General features: G+C 43.8%; 1 protein-coding gene across 5 annotated transcripts in view; it reads left to right on the top strand.

Moving 5' to 3' along the window:
* KIF1B (kinesin family member 1B) overlaps positions 1 to 15794 on the top strand; it is a 135244-nt gene that overhangs the window by 109402 nt on the left and 10048 nt on the right. For all 5 annotated transcript variants that reach the window (XM_026519872.4, XM_044391495.3, XM_044391496.3 and 2 more), the window contains 9 exons: positions 1637 to 1745; positions 3071 to 3137; positions 3941 to 4025; positions 6671 to 6776; positions 11845 to 11959; positions 12808 to 12941; positions 13714 to 13775; positions 14933 to 15078; positions 15498 to 15737. In XM_026519872.4, the coding sequence (XP_026375657.1) occupies positions 1637 to 1745; positions 3071 to 3137; positions 3941 to 4025; positions 6671 to 6776; positions 11845 to 11959; positions 12808 to 12941; positions 13714 to 13775; positions 14933 to 15078; positions 15498 to 15737 (1064 nt within the window). The remainder of the gene's footprint in view (positions 1 to 1636; positions 1746 to 3070; positions 3138 to 3940; positions 4026 to 6670; positions 6777 to 11844; positions 11960 to 12807; positions 12942 to 13713; positions 13776 to 14932; positions 15079 to 15497; positions 15738 to 15794) is intronic.

The raw sequence follows: 15794 nt of genomic DNA on the forward strand, positions 1-15794 counted from the left end.
TCTTCTTATTGGAGATTTTGATAAACTCCCTCTTCCTAAATCTCTCTGCTTTATATGCAACTCCTCCTAACTGTTGGGTGATTGGGCATTTCTTTGCTTATCAAATGTATTCTGCATGTTCATTCATCTTGTTTTGCTTTTTCTTTATTTTCATCCTTTTTCCTCATTGCCCACTTGCCACCTTCCCCCCCGCCCCCACCCTGTACTTGTTCTCCACCTCCGTACTCCCGCTCTCCATCCTGCCTTCAGACCATGAGAGAAAGATTGAACTGGTTCGGTTTCTCATAGCGGACTATGTGAATGCGCATGTGTTGGACGCATTTTCTGAGCACGCCAATGCACTTGCTTCCAGCGCTGTTGCCACCTTCCAGGAGGGGGCGGACCCAGGGCCGCCTTTTCTCTCTCTGCCAGTTCCAGGCTGCCAGAGTGAGAGGGCACCCAAACGAGATGGTTAGTAGCTGACTGAGCTCTGCCTTAGATGTAGAACCGTCCTCAGGGACTTACTCTGAAGCCTGGCTCTCTGTGTAGGAAACACTGGCACTGCTGTTTGCTGCTTGAACCGCATCTAGGGTCTAGCACATTGTCCAGAATACGTTTCCTTTGGAGAGATGTGAGGACACACCTTCTCTACTTGTGCCTTTTTCACATCACCCGAGGGTGCTGGCGGGAATCTCCCATATGTTTGTTCACTTGGATTCTTGGCAATGGTTCTTTAATTTTAAAGATTTTTACTAGTAGGTGGGTTTTTTTAATGCTTCAGATTTTGCTTTTTGGCCCTCCGATGACTACCAGAGTCAGTGACACTAATTTTTTTCTTGACTAGCAGCACCAACTCACGTGGAATTCAGCTGGAGTGAATAGTGCAGATAGGCTAATATTTGACTATACTATATGGGTCATAAGGTCCCTTTAGGTACCTCGTGTCAGTGGGTCATCACGATACCTTTTTAAGATGGCAGGCTAAATATTCGAATCTACTTTTTGTAGATGAGGAGACGTACTTCCAGAGATTAAGCGACTCAACCAAAGTCGCCTTATGGTTGCAGTTGAATAGTAGTAGATCCCAAGTCACTGGACTCTCACTCCAGTGCTCCCAGGTTCTGAGCAGAGAATGTGCACATTAGAATCACCTGGAGGGATTTCAGTCCTCTCAGCAGACTGGGTCCCACCCATGGAGATTGTCATTTAATTGCCTGGGCTTCGGTTTAAGATCCCTTTTGCAGGGAGGTTTGGGAACCACCAGGCTGGAGCACAGGTCTTCCCTCATGCACTCCAGCTTTGAGGAGACCCCGTGAGGTGTGAGGCTCTGCCCACATTGTCTCTCCCACATCATTTCCATGCTCAGCATGCCCCAGAATAGGAGAGTCTAAGGAAGGTTTTTGAATGGTTTTGTGAGCACATTTACTCTGCGCAAAACCTGTTTTCTTGTCAGTAGATACTGTTTGCTCAGAGGGAGAAAGATACCAACTCTCCATTTTCCGAGTTCTCTGAATTTAGAGGCACTAATGTCGTAGATGGTGACGTTTATCTGGGTCTTCTACTCTTGTTACCTTTCCCAAGTGTGTCCTTAAAGAGCTTATGCTTTTACTAAGCAGACTTGGACCATATTTTGACATTTTCTAAAAACTTTTTTAAGTTCCAGCTACTAAGTTAAACACCATGAGCAAAACCAGCCTTGGCCAGAGCATGAGCAAGTATGATCTTCTGGTTTGGTTTGAGATCAGTGAACTGGAGCCTACAGGAGAGTAAGTCCAACTTTTAAATTTTTAAACAAAAGCTAAGTTTTTCAAAGTTAGAAAACGTAATTTTGAGTTTCCTCATATTCAGGTTAAAGAATCATTGTCACTGTTGAATTCCAGTTTTGAATTGAATTTTTGGTGGTGTTGGTATTATTCTTTGAATTAGATGTTTGTCAAAGAAGTGACCGTCCAGAGTAAGAATTTGCCTTCGTATTAGCAACAGCAAGGACACAGAGACTGGCACTCCGTATGGGGAAAGAAAACTTACAGAGCGGATTCCATCAGCATCAAAGTAAAGGGAGTCAGAAGCATATTGCACATAATATAGTCAGGACTTACCTTAATAATCTCAGTGAGAGGATTGGGGGCAGAATGTTTCTTTAGACCAGGGCTTCTCAACCTTGGCACCGTTTTGGTCTGGATAATAACCTTTGTCAGGGGGGACTGTCCTGTAGGACATTGAGCCGCATCCCTGGCCTCTACCCACAAGATGCTGGTAGCACCTCCCCTCCAGTGTGACAACCACAGATGTCTTCAGACATTGCAAATCACCCCCAGTTGAGGATTTTTAACCTAGATCAGAATAATCAACATCAGCTTGCTTTCTCTGAGTGAGCTGTGTTAGAGTAAGGGGTGAATGTAATTGTTGTTCACAGTTGTCTTGAAAATACTCTTGGAAAAACACACAGAAAAGATCCCATTCCGAAACGGAGGCAAGGGGCTTTATCAGTTCATATAAAGGGTAGGGAATAAATGTTACCCTGATGATAATGCTGAGTACCGCCGTCACGATCATCTCCATGGAATATTTTTTGAGTTCCTACTCTGTGTGAGATATGGCCGTATCAGTCCTATATTTAATTGTCAGTAGTGACATTACTTTAAGAAATTGTACTTTTCATAGACAGATCTATAATGTGATTATAACTTGCATTATGAGGGAGACATAGTTATGGTAATTTACTGAGTGCATTGCGTTCTGATTCTTAAAAACTACCTAAAATCTGAAACGATTCCTTTCTTCCCTCTTGACACCTCCTGTTGCACTTGTACATTTATTTATGGAATATCTGTTACGCAAGAGGATGGGATGGAGCCGAAGGATGTTACTGTGCTGTGAGCCCTTCGGTCTAGTGAGGGTGGTGTGGCATGGATAAGCGAAAAAATTCATTAAATGCAAATGACTGTGTGGTGAAGTGCCCAGATGGCGAGCAGGACAGGGGAAGCAGAGACCACGGGGGCTGTAGCGACAGGGAGGACCTTGTGGATGAGGTGGCACTCAGCACAAGCTTCCCATCTAACTGCTTTCTCGTGCGTTTCTGTTTTTATAGGTACATCCCGGCTGTGGTTGACCACACAGCAGGCTTGCCCTGCCAGGGGACGTTTTTGCTTCATCAGGTACTAATGAGGGAGCCAGAGAGGGCACAGAGCTCTTTCTGTTTCTCTGCTTTTCCTCTCCACTTTAAGTGGATTTGGGGATTGAAGAGACCTTGTCCTTTTTTTTTTTTTCTTTTTTTGTATGTTTGTTTTTTAATGTTTCTTTCTCAGACCTTGGCTTATATTATACCCTTGCTTATATATGTAAATATATTTTTGTTTTATTCAATTACTATAATTTGTGCATGTCCCAATGTCATTTTATACAATTCTGTTTTCTTGTATACGGTTTTCATGTTTGGAAACTGTTCTTTCACAGTTAAAAGTTCTTAATGGAGGTAGAGGATTGAAGTTGCAATGGACTAAAAATCTGGCCATGAAATGTAGGTCCTCCTTTGGTAAATCAAAAGTAGATTCAGTCAGTGCTCAAAAATGCTTGACTAGGGCGCCTGGCTGGCTCAGTCTGTGGAGCATGGGACTCTTGATCTCAGGGTTCTGAGTGGAGGCCCCACATTGGGTGTAGAGATTACTTAAAAATAAAATCTTTAAAGAAAATGCTTATGACCCAGGCGGGCGTAGGAGCTGAGGTTCTCACATTCTGGGTCATACGAACTGGTTATCTGTTCTTAAAGCCATGTCAGAACCTGGTTCTTCCTCAGCCCCTGACCTATATCCCTTGTTTAGAGTAACAGTGGGGACAGCATTTCCCCCTCTCTCCAGACCTCTCCTCTTGCCCAGCCCTACACCATACAATCCAGAAAACAACACACAAGAGGAAATCTTAGATTGTCCCAGCTAAATTGCAGCCTTGCTCCGTTACCTAGGGCATCCAGCGAAGGGTCACGGTGACCATCATCCATGAGAAGGGGAGTGAACTCCATTGGAAGGATGTTCGTGAGCTGGTGGTAGGTGAGTACATTCCATCGGCTGAGGTTGGAGCCAGGCTTTTTCGAGGAATGCAGGGAATGTGGGGAAAGAGTACTGGAGAACACAGAGTGTGGAGAACATGTGGCCTTGAGTTTGAAACTACTCTTGTTTCTCAGCCCCCAGCCTTGGGGGTATGTTATTCAATCAGCCGTTATTTTACTCAGTTACTGTGGGACTGGTTCTGTGCTAGAGGTTTGGAGAGGGCATAAGAGAAGTTTCTGCTTATTGTGAGCTTGCAGTTTTGTTGAGGAGACAACGTATGTATGTTTAAAACAGTTCAGGGTACCTGGCTGGCTCAGTTGGTGGAGCGTGAGACTCTTCCTTTCAGCGTCATGAGTTCAAGCCCCATCCTGGGTGTAGAGAGTACTTAAATATATATACTTTCAAAAAAATAGCAAATAAATAAAGCAGTCTGATGAGTAAGTGGCAAAACGAGGGCAAGTGAGAAAGATCTGTGCTGAGAACAAACAACAAAAAGGATCCAGGAGGGTCTGAATAGATGCAGGAGGAATGAGAGTGTTTTCATCTGTTTTGTTTTGTTTTCCACACACAGAAACATCTAGAGTAAGAGAGTCCGGAATGTCTGTAGCATGCAAATGGCTAGAAACCCATGGCCCAGGTCACATGATGAAAAGAAAAAATTGACTAAACCATATAAGCTTTAGAGTCTAAGGCAGGGTTCTGAATCTTTTATTGCCCTGAACCCCTTTGGCAGTGGCGAATCCTCAGAATTATGTTTTTAAATGTAGAAAACAAAGTACCGTTGACCCCTGAACAACACGAGGGTTGAAGCACAGTTGAGTATTCACTTGTAACTTTTGACTCCCCAGGACTTAACTGCTAACAGCCAGCTATTGACCAGAGCCTTCCTGATAACTTAGTCAATTAACGCATATTTTGTATGTTATTATGTGTTATATACTGTATTCTTAAAGTAAGCTAGAGAAAAGAAAATGTTATTAAGAAAATTGTAAGGGGGCGCCTGGGTAGCTCAGTCGGTTAAATGTCTCTTGATTTTGGCTCAGGGTCATGAGATCAGGCCCCGTGTCGGGCTCTGTGGTGGGCTTGGGGCCTGCTTAAAATTCTTTCTCTCCCTCTTCCTCTGCTCCCCTCAGCTCAGGCAATTGCACTCTCTCTAAAAAAAAAGAAAAGGAAGGAAGAGAAAATACATGTACAATGCTGAGTGTATTTATCGAAAGAAATCTGTGTGTAAGTGGACCCCTGCAGTTCACGCCCATGTTGTTCAAGGGTGAGCTGTATACAGGATTGCACAGGGAACTAATGGTACTGAAATTGTTCAAATACGAAACAGATTTATAATATAAACTGCTCCTTATATTAATGCATTAAGTGCATTAAAGAAGCAGTGGGTCTAATTTCTATCATTCAGGGTGTGATGAATGTCAGGATATTTTACCTTAGTGTGATATGAAACCTTCTGTGATTTCTACTGTGGACAGAGTCACAGGTACTGCTGATTTTCCTGTGGATTGACCCCTCCCTTCATAATTGAAGGAAATGCGAAATTTCAGTCAGAGGTTCATGAAAATAAAGTTGTAATTTTTTTTCCCATTTAAGCACATGGACCTCCTGAATTCTATACATAGACTCTGAGTATCTATGGACCAGATTAAGAACTGCTAGAAGGGAGATTGTACTCTCTTCTGTCTAGGGTAGTTGTTTTCAAGCTTTTTTTTTAATGAACACTTAGTATAGTGCTTTCTCCGTAGCAGGTACATTTCTGAATGCTCTGAAAATATTAGTTTATTTCATATAACATAGCAAACATATAACATGGGTGTAAGAATCATGTGAGGGCAGAATTATTTTGTTTTTTTTTTTAAGATTTTATTTATTTATTTGACAGAGAGACAGCCAGCGAGAGAGGGAACACAAGCAGGGGGAGTGGGAGAGGAAGAAGCAGGCTTCCCGCCAGGCAGGGAGCCGGATGTGGGGCTCGATCCCAGGACCCTGGGATCACGCCCCGGGCTGAAGGCAGACACTTAACGACTGAGCCACCCAGGCGCCCCGAGAATTGTTAATCCCACCTCACAGATGAGGCTCAGAGAGGTTGAGCAATATGCCCAAGCCTCACAGCCAGAAAGTGTTGAAGCTGAGATGTGAACCCAGGCAGTCCAGCTCCATAGGCTGTGCTCTTGCCCTCTGTGCCGTACATCCCCTGGGGTCCCCTTAGTGTTCATTTGAAAACGGTTTTGAACAAGAAGGCGGTACAATGAAGGCAGGGGTTAAGAAGTTTATGTAACTGGAGCATAGCGTGGATTGGAGAGGGGGAGAGGTGCGCAGCCAGGAGACCAGTGCTATGGCCACCGCAGTGTTCTGGACAGGAAGGGGATGGCCTTTGTGAGCGGGTGGTGGTATTGGAAATAAAAGTTGAGATGAATATGAGAAACTTTTTGAACAGAGAATCAGCCAGGTTTCACAGTGGACTAAAGGTGGGAATTAAGTGGCAGGGGACACGGAGAATCGTGGGAGACCACTCGGTGGTGAGCCACGTGACCCTTCCAACACCCAAAGGTACCAGAGTTTAAAAGTCTCTCTTTGGCTGAATGAATTTCTGTTGTGTTTCTAAGTGTACCCTGTCCTAGTTTCTTTATTCTTCCTTGTAGGCCGGATCAGGAATAAGGCTGAGGTGGATGAGGCCGCGGTTGATGCCATCCTCTCTCTAAATATTATCTCTGCCAAGTACCTGAAGTCCTCCCACAACTCCAGCAGGTAGGGCCCCCGTGCAGCCCGATGAGTCCGCCCTGGGGGAGTTGGTGGCTCCTCCATCAGATTCCTTGTTCACCAGTGACTGTGCTTCAGGTGCAGAAACAAATTCCTTTCTTACTTCAGACATCCCTTTCCTCCCTGCTGCCCTGCTCTCCAAAAGTAAATAAGTCAATAGAGATCGGGGATGTGGGTCAGCTACCCGTATAGAATGAAAACGTTCTGTCCTGTGTGGAGTTTGAGTAGATGTAACACAGTCTGAGAGACAAGAACAGAAAAAGAAAATGCAGCATGCTACCCAAGGGTTTAAAAGTACAAATTAATCATTGCTGAGACTGAGTGTTTTCCTGTGAAGGGGTTGCTGTGGAGAAAGGTCTGTTGGTCCTGAGTGTCATGGAAACGCGCTCTCCCCAGCATAGCAAACCCTCTTGTGTTTAGCCTTGGCTGCTGCCAGCAGAGACTCCAGGAGTCTCAGTGTTTGCTTTTCATTTTCATTTACTCATAAAGGTGATAAATTAATATATATAAACTCTTCTGAACAAGGTTGTCTGCTATAAATAAGGAATTTTATTTTTAATTTTAAATTAGTTTCCCTTAAAATTCCATTTTATAATCAAGTGATGACAGTGCGTAAAGTACCTAGCCAGTCTGCTTTCCCATGTCCGACTGGAGATAAATCGACTGGGGCCCCCACTCCCTCCCCAGGAAAGAAGATATGTCATTGTGCGCAGACCCCAGTCCAGTATGTGGCAAGGGCTGGGAAGTGGGGTGGCCTCTGTGTTACATTAGGACTTCTTTATACCTCTGTCTGTTCCTGAAAAATGTGCTCACATCTGTGTTAGAGAGAGGAGAAAAATGAGACAAAAAGCAGAAACAGGATTAAAAGTTTGGGCCAAGGGGGCGCCTGGGTGGCTCAGTTGTTAAGCATCTGCTTTCAGCCCAGGGCCTGATCCCAGGGTGCTGGGATCGAGCCCCACATCAGGCTCCCTACTCTGCTGGGATCCTGCTTCTTCCTCTCCCACTCCCGCTGCTTGTGTTCCCTTTCTCGCTGGCTGTCTCTCTCTCTGTCAAATAAATAAATAAAATCGTAAAAAAAAAAAAAAAAAAAAAGTTTGGGCCAGGATTCATTTTTTTCCCCATTGTTTCCTTGTGTGACAGTTTTACATAGAGAAGAGGAAAAAAAGCAAATGTCTGCTTTTTGCCTGTAGGAGGAGCTGCAGGCACTGTGAGAGGGAGGGAAGGAATCTGAGAGTGTGCCTGCATGGAGGGGGGCAGAGGTCAAGAGGCATGCTGTGGCCCTGCCCGGTCTCTTCCTGGGCAGAATTGTGAACAAACCCGTTTCTCTGAAGTCAGCACTAACCCCACAGGGTATTTTCTCCAGCTGGACACCAATAGCAGATATTCAGCCGGCATTCACCATGTTTTCTTTGCAACTCTGAGAAATAGATCTTTAATTTCCCTAGAATACTTAGCAAAATACACAGAACAATGATGTTTGGTTGCCTACATTCGAGTAACCTTCAGAAGTCCTTTGATTCATACCCAGCCATGGATCAGATGCTGTAGGAGATTAATTTGGCCTTTGTTAGAAGCAGCTTCTTTCACAGAAGAAGTTGAGAGTTAATTAATCAAAAAACTTAGCTAAAGTCAAGTATAATAAAAGGATATGCACTTTAAACATTTTAATTTAAGCTATATAAATGTGCACTAATTTGTGAAGCTCTTAGTGTAGGGCCAAGGCCTTTCCTTAAATTGTAGCCTTACTTACTGAACTTCTGATTGTCTTTCTTGCAAGACCATGCCCATAATTCATCATCTGATTTTTAATTTGGTAGAACAAGAACTAGAAACCTATAAAGAATCTAAATGCAAAATCCTTTAAACTTTTTCTCATTTATCATTAAAATTTTATTATTTGCCCCCCCTTTTTTTATATTGATTGCACCCAGACTTAAAAAACAATTGTTTTTTAAACAACTCAGCGTTATCACATCTTTTAAAAAACGTTGAACTTGGGGCGCCCGGGTGGCTCAGTTGGTTGGGTGTCTGACTCTTGATTTTAGATCAGGTCATGAGCTCAGGGTCATGAGATCAAGCCTTGCGTCTGGCTCTGTTCTGACCCTGGAGCCTGCGTGGGATTCTCTCTCTCTGCCCCTCCCCCTGCTCGCTCATGCTGTCTTGCTCTCAAAAAACAAACAAAAAACATTCAACTTAGTTTTGTTTCGCACTAAACAAAAATTCCTTTTGCCCTCGTGTTTCATGGATTTGCCTAATATTTGATTAAATTAGATGATTATAGTAAGTACGATTTTATAAACAGGTTCAGGACCAAATACTATTAATACTTGATAAGCGCACCACTCAGCTCTTGGAAGCAAACTGTCTGGCATATGAGATACCACTAGTTTAGGATGCTCAGGGCGAAATGGACATCCTGCTTTACATTTTAGGAATACGGAGAGCATAAGTTAATTTGGCAAGTTGCTAAGTGGAATTTGGTTAAGAGAGCTTTTGTTCTGTTTGCCTAAGGTGTAATGTTGAAAGTTGACCTTAAAGAACTCCAGTGTGGGGGCGCCTGGGTGGCACAGCGGTTAAGCATCTGCCTCCGGCTCAGGGTGTGATCCCGGCGTTATGGGATCGAGCCCCACATCAGGCTCCTCCGCTATGAGCCTGCTTCTTCCTCTCCCACTCCCCCTGCTTGTGTTCCCTCTCTTGCTGGCTGTTTCTATCTCTGTCGAATAAATAAATAAAATCTTAAAAAAAAAAAAAAAACTCCAGTGTGGGTGTGCGACGCACATTTACCTATGAGAGCTCTTCCGGCATCCTGATAGTGGTGTGTAGCCCACAGGGGTCCACTGCTGCTTTTCTTCCCAGTCCTGCTTCTGTGTTACCTGATTGACTTGGTTTTCCCTTCACTCCACAGCAGCTTCCTACCGTTTCCAGTACTGAGTCGCCTGCAGACAGGGTGTTAATAGAGGTGGTGTCCACCATCCCTTCTATGCCCAGCATGTTCCTTAAGTAAATGTCTCAGGAGAGGGACCCATGTCATTGTAAGCTGTCTATCAAATTGTGCCCCATGGAGTTCTCTGTTAATTGTCCAGTTGGATTCACTTTGCTTAACAGCAAATTTGTCTTCTTTTATATACTGTTTTCTCTTTTGCTTTTCTTTCCTTTTTCCTTTGCTTTTTTGTTCTGCTACTGCACTAACGAAAGCCTTTTCTATGTTTTTGCAGGCTCTTTCTTGATAAGGATATTCCTAGGTATTTTCTGTTTGCTTTTTTGCACATAAAGATTCTAGTTTATCAAATGCTTTATGTCTTATGTTGCTTAGACTACTGTTTTAATTTAGTAGTTTTTCCCCATGCAGACCTAGGATAGAGCAGCCCCACCTTATCCTGTACCCTCTGTGCCCTGGCTTTTCCTGATGCGTGTACAATTTCACATACAGCTTTTTTAGTGATTGGTAGAGCTCTCCTTTTCTCGTTCCATGGACTAAACTTGTCCATTTCATTCTTAAGCACCTTCAGGTTTTCCTCTGCAAGATAACGAATTAGAGTGTTCCTCCCTCCTTTCATATGGAATCTCAGGCTGAGTCTTCTGTTCTTCTCTTTGTCTGTCCTCTCTCTGTCACAGGCTTGAAGTTTTGTTGCTCTGTAGCTTTGCATAATTATTCACTGTTTTCTTGGTTTTGTCTGTGAGGTAGTAGAGACCAGTTTGGCTATTTGGGCAGCTGAGTCTATGAGAAATAGCTTGTTTATTTTTAAACATTTCTCTTTCTGCTGTCAGAGCTGCTAGTCTCTATTTATTTTCTTCTTTCGGGATAGAAAAAGATACTGGTTCAGTAGTGAAGGAAGTCTTTTCCCATCTCTCATCATCGAGGGAAGTTATTTGTCATAGGAAATCTAGAAAAGACAGCAATAACAAGGCTACCATTTGGGAAGGAGTGAGGAGGAATGTGGAAGGAGGCAAAGTGTGCAGGAAGTCTTTCTCGCTGAACCGGGTGAGAGCCAGTAGTGATGGAACATGTGCAGAGTAGACAGTTCTCATGGGGCCCCGGGGCGGGTGGGGACCGCGGGCAGAGCTGGAAGCTGGGCTGTCACTCAGTGCAGCGCTTTGGACGAGGCTGCACAACGGATGTCAGGTCAGGTCTGCAGGGCTTTACCAGTAGGAAGAAAGGAAGATATTAGAACAACTTAAACAGTTTCTGGGTACTTACCAAGTCAAGCTTCTAGTTGTTATGGAAGCGTAAGATTGGTTTTCATGTGGATTTTTTTTTGAAAACTAAAAAATAGTAGTTAGCCAGCTTTCGTATTAAAATCATTCTTGGGGCGCCTGGGTAGCGCAGTCTTTAAGCGTCTGCCTTCGGCTCAGGGCGTGATCCTGGCATTCCGGGATCGAGCCCCACATCGGGCTCCTCCCCTGGGAGCCTGCTTCTTCCTCTCCCACTCCCCTGCTGTGTTCCCTCTCTCGCTGGCTGTCTCTCTGTCACATAAATAAATAAAAAAATCTTTTAAAAAAATAATAAAATCATTCTTTTACTGTAACATCAGCTGAGAATAGCCTCTTGTTCCTTTATTTAAAATTAGATTCTCTGTACTTAAATTGTTCTGCGTGTTTCCTCCGTCAGGCCTCACAGGTGTTGGTGACATCTCGAGGGCCCAGTGGAGCTGGACTGGGATGTGAAGATAGGCTTGCAGGCTCCTGAGGATTTGCTTTCTGCTCTTTGTTGACTGACAGAGGTGCTTACTTAGGCTTTCTTCCTTTAGTTTCTATCCACAGGCACTTATCTTTTTCATCTTAATCTCTTTGATTGATCTATTTTTATGTTTATAGGCAGAGAAGCAGGCTTGTCGAGAAAAAAAAAACAGAGCTAAGTGCTCCTGGATGGTGGGTGGGGCCAGAGACTGGGGGCCTGCCTTTTCCTTCCAGAGGATAAGGGCTCCACTGTGTCGTTAGACTTCGATATGTTGCAAGTTTTCGTTGGTGTAGAATTCGGTAGTGTTATCGACAGAGTACCTGGACTAAGGTGACTTCGCTTCTTCTGGATGACTCCCTCTTGCCTTTCTGACCTCAGGACCTTCTACCGTTTCGAGGCCGTGTGGGACAGCTCCCTCCATAACTCTCTCCTTCTGAACCGAGTGACGCCCTACGGGGAAAAGATCTACATGACCTTGTCAGCGTACCTAGAGGTGAGGAGACTCTGCGCCTACATCACCACAAATGGCTAGGCCTGGGCAGTGGGCAGGTTACCCCAAGAAAGGAGGAGGAAAGATTCGACTGATTTTTTTGGTCAGCTGTTTGCTACTGTTCTGATTGTATTAGCTTCTGTTCCTAGTCTCTGTGTAATCACGAAGTCCTACAACAGGGCGCCTGGCTGGCTCAGTCAGAAGAGTGAGCGACTCTTGATCTTGGGGTTGTGAGTTCGAGCACCATGTTGGGTGTAGAGATTACTAAAAAAAAAAAAATAAACTTCAAGAAAGTCATATGGCTTCTATTATAACTTCAGTTTTAGTAACCTAATCACCTTCTTCAAAGAAGGTATAATTTTAAGAAAACTTGGCCTCTTGTTTTCACGGCTGTGAGCAGAGCCTGTAGTGATTAACAGCACAGACCCTGGAACCAGCCTGTCTGAGTTCGGGTCCCTGTGCTGCCACTTACTGCCAGCGTGTCCCTCCACAGGGACTCTCTCTGTGCCTCAGTTCCCTCATCTCTTAAATAGGAGTGATAATGATGGCATTTACCTCAGAGGTCATATACAAAAGCATTAGAACAGTGCTTGGCACATAACAAATAATAACTATTAGCCATTATTTCAAAAGAAAGTTTTTTTAAAAAGTTGGGGAAAATAAAGCAGCTGCAAGGACTACAACCTGATCTTGCGCGTACTATCTGCTGAGCTGCTGTTGAAGTCATTGGTAGAGCTGAAACCGTCCAGCCCGCACCTCTGCAACCAGCTTTCCGACTATGCTGGTGCTCGGAGTCCTGCCGCAGATGCTCTGTCTGCATTTAACTGGAGGCCACTGCCTTGTGCTTTCAGTTGGATCATTGCATCCAGCCAGCGGTCATCACTAAGGACGTGTGCATGGTCTTCTACTCCCGGGATGCCAAGATCTCGCCGCCACGCTCTCTGCGCAGCCTCTTTGGCAGCGGCTACTCAAAGTCCCCAGACTCGTAAGTTTCTGAGCTACACTTGTGTGTAGCTTCCGGTTGGTTTGCCCACTATAGAATCAGCAGAGTCCTCGGGGTCCCTGGCTTGCTCTTTCCAGGTTGGCTTGCCATCTGCTACCGGGAGTGCGGTAACTTGGAGGTGTTGGCATTTACCAAAATCCTGACGGATACATGAGTGTGTGAAGGAAGGAAGGAGTATTACATTGTGAACACTCGCAGAACAGTTTTGCAGGGACTAAATGTTCTTTCAGATGTCATTAATTCTGATTACCACTGGGATTTTCTTCTTTTAAAGATTTATTCCTATTTAAGATATATCAAAATATGTCAAGACTAACACAGATTACCTGTGCCTCGCTACCCAGCCTAAACAATAAGTGTTACTAATACGTGGAAGGTTCAGTACCCTTCACAATCACATGCGCCCAATTCGATGCTCCTCATTTCATTCTAGTCAGACTTTCCCCCTCATCTCTTCTCTTGTGGTAAGGCAGATTTTTAATTTTTATATTTGTATTATAAGGTTTTGGTTTATCATTCAATTTTATTCCTCCTGTTGAAGTAATTCAAAAGATTGGGATGAAAACAAACTCCTTCTAGGAAAAATATGCTTCTTAAGTTCAGAATAAGAAATGAAACAAGAAATGTCTGTAATTATATTTGAGGGTGGGCTGCAGTCCCTACACAGGAGACAGTGTTTTAAGTAGAAGGAATTGAGATTTTCCTGTTTTTGTGCTATAAGAAGTTAAACAGTTGTTTGTTTTAATTTGAATAGCAATCGAGTCACTGGAATTTATGAACTCAGTTTATGCAAAATGGCAGACACGGGTAGTCCAGGTAAGCCCTTATGGATTGGGGAGGTGATAATTATCTTTGCCTGTGTTTGGAGTATATTATGTCAAAAATCTCTCCTACCCATGTGGGATAGATAGAAAATTCTTTAGAAACCAGATATATTTTATAAGCCAGTTTTTTGGTGGCAGTGAGAGTTACCTTTTTCTGAGTTACAACACCGTTTGGTTTGTGACCTGCGAAACTGTTATAAAAATTGTAGTGAACAAAATGTCATGAGGTTGCAACATATTATAAAAAATTTGGCTTGGCAAACTTCATAACCCTTTCCCTTTCCACGTTAGCGCCAAAGATACCTTGGCAGGGTAACTTTACAGGTGCTGTCAAGCTAGAATTCGAACTTCCTGTGCTCTAGGAAGACAAATTATTAAGTTGAATTTGTGCTGGTCCTTTTTGATGTCACTTTGGACTGCTGCTGTTCCTCTAGCTTGGTGGTCTTGAGCAGCCCTTTGCATTTCTATGTTTGTAAACCAGAACGTGGACAAAAGTCAGGGTTTTTAAAACACATTTGATTAAGGTGAGTTTAAATCATTTTAGAGAACACATACAGAAGAAGGTCAGGTCCAACAGGTAAGATTTAGATTAAAAAAAGAATTTGAGTATGAATCCAAGTCTCAATAGCAGCTAATTATAGTGTCCAGATACTTCCTTGAGAAACTTTCTTAATTAACATAAATTTGTGTCTTTGATATGTAAAAACGGTATAACATTTTTTTAAATTAATGGGAAATGATGGGGCTGAAACCTTCTGTCATCTGCAGTCCTGAGCTCCTGAATGTGGGGTGTGTGCGGGGGGTGGGGAGGATGGAGAATGGTCCTTTCCTACTTTTTTCATATGGGTGTATTTCCATATATTTGGAACCATAGGGTATAGACTATTCAGTCTTTCTATATTTTCACTTAACACAATAACTTGGGCATCTTCTCAAGTTGCATCTTCATAGTTATCAAAAAATATAAAACTCAGTTTTAAAAGAAGTTCAGAGAATTGCTTTGGGGGAAAAGGGGTGAATTTTTATTAAACAAAATCCCATGTATCTTGACTAAGTGTCTTGGTTTGCTGTGTATATGAATTATTTGTTTGTTTTGAGCTAAAAATGCAATCAGATTTTTCTCTTAAAAAAAAATTCCTCTTGTCTCAGGCATGCAGAGGAGGAGAAGAAAAATCTTGGATACATCAGTGGCGTATGTGCGGGGAGAAGAGAACTTAGCAGGCTGGCGGCCCCGAGGGGACAGTCTCATCCTTGAGCACCAGTGGGAGTTAGAGAAGCTGGAGCTCCTTCACGAGGTATCCAAGGGCAGGAAACGCTCAGATGAACCCTTGAGCACAACTCCCGAAGTATCAGACACACACTCACTTTCTCTTTGTGATCTTGGCTTTTCAGCTTTCAGTCATGATGGAGGCATATATTGCTTATTAGGATCCTAATGAGCTTTGGGGCACCTGGGTGGCTCATTAGTTGAGTGTCCAACTCTTGATTCCGGCTCAGGTCATGATCTTGGGGTTGTGAGATCGAGCCCCATGTCAGGGTCCTTGCTTAGCAGGGAGTCTGCTGAAAATTCTCTGTCCCTTCCAGTCTCCCTCTGCCCCTCCACCCTGCTCACATGTGCGTGCACTCTCTCTCTCTTTCTCAAATAAATCTTAAAAAAAAAAAAGAATCTTAACAAGCTTTATGTTTGCTGAGGCAGTTGTGTTGATTTTCTTAGGTGGAGAAAACTCGCCACTTCCTGCTGCTGCGTGAGAGACTTGGTGACAGCATCCCCAAATCCCTGAGTGACTCGTTGTCCCCCAGCCTCAGCAGTGGAACCCTCAGCACCTCCACCAGCATCTCCTCTCAGATCTCTACCACCACCTTTGAAAGCGCCATCACCCCCAGCGAGAGCAGCGGCTACGACTCGGCAGACATTGAAAGCCTGGTGGATCGAGAGAAGGAGCTAGCTACCAAGGTGTGACTCCCTTCCTATTTGCTGAGCACTTTCCCACCGTGAGAGCCCTGTGAGCTG

Source organism: Ursus arctos, unplaced genomic scaffold (assembly GCF_023065955.2).
Source record: "Ursus arctos isolate Adak ecotype North America unplaced genomic scaffold, UrsArc2.0 scaffold_32, whole genome shotgun sequence".
NCBI lineage: Eukaryota > Metazoa > Chordata > Mammalia > Carnivora > Ursidae > Ursus > Ursus arctos.